The sequence below is a fragment of the Pyrus communis genome, chromosome 14, assembly GCF_041283825.1.
Source record: "Pyrus communis isolate YQ-2024b chromosome 14, ASM4128382v1, whole genome shotgun sequence".
Classification (NCBI taxonomy): Eukaryota; Viridiplantae; Streptophyta; class Magnoliopsida; order Rosales; family Rosaceae; genus Pyrus; species Pyrus communis.
This window is the reverse complement of record NC_142578.1, coordinates 9239977-9243028: the sequence shown is the minus strand read 5'-3', so window position 1 is coordinate 9243028 and position 3052 is coordinate 9239977. Positions and strand designations below refer to the sequence as shown.

At 37.2% G+C, this 3052-nt stretch overlaps 1 protein-coding gene across 1 annotated transcript; it reads right to left on the bottom strand.

Moving 5' to 3' along the window:
- Positions 1 to 620: 620 nt before the first annotated feature.
- Positions 621 to 2175, bottom strand: LOC148691187 (RING-H2 finger protein ATL22-like). The gene is made up of 2 exons (XM_088683934.1): positions 1488 to 2175; positions 621 to 1030 (listed from the first exon to the last, which is right to left on the bottom strand). Exons 1-2 carry the CDS (start codon positions 2173 to 2175, stop codon positions 621 to 623), a joined length of 1098 nt encoding a protein of 365 aa, XP_088540060.1.
- Between the last annotated feature and the right edge of the window lie 877 nt (positions 2176 to 3052).

Here is a 3052-nt window from a genome sequence, read left to right as displayed (position 1 = left end):
AGTACACCAGAAGTCGGAGTTAGCTCCAGCAAAGTTTGGAGCTTGAAGCTCACCTCAAGATCTAGCCATCTCGTTCTTTGATTCGATTAAGTTCTTCGTTGAAAATCTAGAAAATTTCTTTACAGTTCTCACCCCTTGATTCAAATCAAACCAAGCTCTAATACCAAGTTAGTATTTGTAGTTCTTTTAATCTATGATTTGGATTCTACATTAAATGAATCTAATGGAAAAGAAGGTGACAGTAGCAGAGAACAATGGAGGATGTTGCTTCTTCTTTAATTGTTGGATTCAATTACAACATTCACATTGAATTGATGTGTGTGAGCAAAAAGGCAAAAGATTACCGTTAGAACTCCACACAAATCATACGAGCCATCCTCAATACAACTGCATGTGCACATGTTTCACTTTTTTTACGGAAAGGGATCCGGAGAGGATTCATTTACACAACTGATATGACAGCTGACGCAATACAATGTCATTAAGATATTATAATCCTAACTGTACATTGCAACTAGAACTAAACTTTAAAACAAACAGAAATAAAGAACAAGTATGCAGGAATTGAAGTTTGTTGATCTGCAACAAGTTCACACCTAAACATTAGCTAGGCATCCCTATTATTTGGGTGGAAGTCGACACAGCGGGCACGTTGCATTCCTTCTAAGCCACTCATCTATGCAATTAGCATGAAAATAATGGTTGCATTGTGGTATAGTCCTCAAGGTTTCCTTTGGCTGGTACTCACCCAAACATATTAGGCAAGTGTTGACATCAATGAGTTGCTTTGGAAATTCCGACCTCTCACCAAGTTGAATCTTGGGATACAATTCGATGGTCGGACGATCAAGACCAAATAACTCGACAGAAGGTTGTTGATAGGTGATGATGGATAATTCCATATTGGGTTGGCGTTGCTCACCACGAGCCCTTTTTTTGTCAAAAATATAAACTCCAAGTGCCCAAATGCTCAATATTCCTGAAATGACTGCGACTATTGCTATGCAATACCTTACAACTGTTGAGAGACCTGGTATTATATTGCAATTAACATTCAATTGCATTCCATTAGAAAACATTTTGGTAATACATGTATACTGTTACACACAAATATTTTCTTGTTAAACAATACAACATAACATATATTTTTGGTTACATTAAAGTTAGAGTGCTCCTACCTAACTCAAGTGACAGTACGACGTAATGAGATACAATACTACGATTTGTAACATACGTTTGTAGAATTTTAGTAGCCTATCTCTAATGAAGGTGATAATATTTGTTTATGCTGTCAAATTATGTATCAGTTAAACTGTTGATTATGTATCTACTAACTCTATTGAGACATGTACAAATTGATACCAGTGCTAATTAACGCCTTATAAATAATGCAGGTACATCTTACAATTGTACGTGAAACCTAATTATAATAAAAAATTTATTAAAATATTAGTTTTGTGTGTTTAAATAGCGTTTTATAAACATACCGGGTTCCAACGGACCAAAGCACCTAGGGCCGGAAATGCTGCCATTATTGGCCCCACAAGCAAGACCCCTTGCTTCACAATAACGACAATCAGGCATAGACCATGTCAACTGAGCTCCTAGGTCAAGATCTAGCCAATCAAATGAGCTTGGAACCAAAGTTGTCGACATTGGAACACAATAACGACGGTACGGTTCCTGATCAGGTGGCGATAAGAAACTCGTCGGCACGACAATGACCTTGTATTTTTCACTGCTAAGGCAAGAGATCAAGGGCGCAGACCAAATTTTATCATAGAACGAGCAGTTTAGGAACGTGTAGTTTAGAGGGCTGTTCGCGTAATAGAAGGGTGAATTTACAAGACTAAGGTCCTTGTTGAGAAGCCGTTTAAGGAGGCAGTTATCCCCGTCATTGATCGTTACAACTTGGTACAAGTAGTCGATGTTTTGGACAATGAAATCCCTAGAAGATTGCAAAGTGATGATGGTTTGACTGTTGCTGTTGCATGAGAGAGAAAAACCTGGCCACCCACAATTTTTTGAGGCTTGTTGGTAACCTATCCAGCTGAAAGGGAAACGAACCACCGGGCCCTCGTAGGCGCATTTCGATTGACCGCAGGTGGCAGCGCTTTGAGGATGGAAGAAGAGGAATAAGAATAAGAAGAATGCGAAGATTTCAATGGTAGCCATGTAAATGAACACTACCATTACGAATTTATGTTGTAATTTAATGACCTGCGTATGAGTGTGCCAATTAACCCAATAGAACAAACCAAATGAGTTAGACTACACGTTATTATTTAGAAGCATATACCAACGATAGTAACGCAGAATAATCATGTTTATGTCTCATAGTTGTTTTATACAATTTAAGTCATAACATAATACCCTGACAGTGAATAATGGAAATTAAAAACGATAGTAATAAAAAACAAGATGGAAATTTTCTTGGAGGCACACATGTATATACGTGCAGACAAATTATTTTATAATCTAATCGTGTTCGATTTTAATAGATATTGAGAGTTAAGCTGGACTAGAGAGTACTCATGATGAGCAGGTCGAAGCAAAAAAACACATTTCCGCATGAATCAGTCGCTGGTATCTTGGGATTATGCAAGGATGGAAAATGGAGACAAAGAGGTAATGGCCAAGTTTAATTTTTAATATTTGGGTAACGACCGACCAAATACATCACATTTCTCTTTCAGTCTTTGTCGTGACACCATTGTGATCATCGTATGCATGACAACTATGTTAAGATAGCTACAATGGCATAATTAAGAGATAGAGAGAGATCGAGATAAGAGAGAGAAAAGTATATCAGTGAAATGCTTTCTTCCTTAGTTTGTAATGTTTACAATGATCAACCTATATAGGTGTTTTGATGCAAAGCTTGCAGAGCAAGTATCTTTTTTTCACTGCCTCCGTATACCAACTACCTATATCTCTAACCACCAATATTCTAACTATCATAACAACCTATTTAATCTCTTGACAAGTGGTTTTATTTTAGCCATTGATATCCTTCTCACTTGGATCACTGTTTTGTACTTCATTCTTCTTA

Bases quoted from the DNA above. Each gene is read 5' to 3' on its own strand.
- LOC148691187 (XM_088683934.1), bottom strand. From the start codon at position 2,175: ATGGCTACCATTGAAATCTTCGCATTCTTCTTATTCTTATTCCTCTTC. The intron at 1,031-1,487 runs GTATGTTTATAA...ATATAATACCAG, and splicing joins CTTTGGTCCGTTGGAACCCG to GTCTCTCAACAGTTGTAAGG.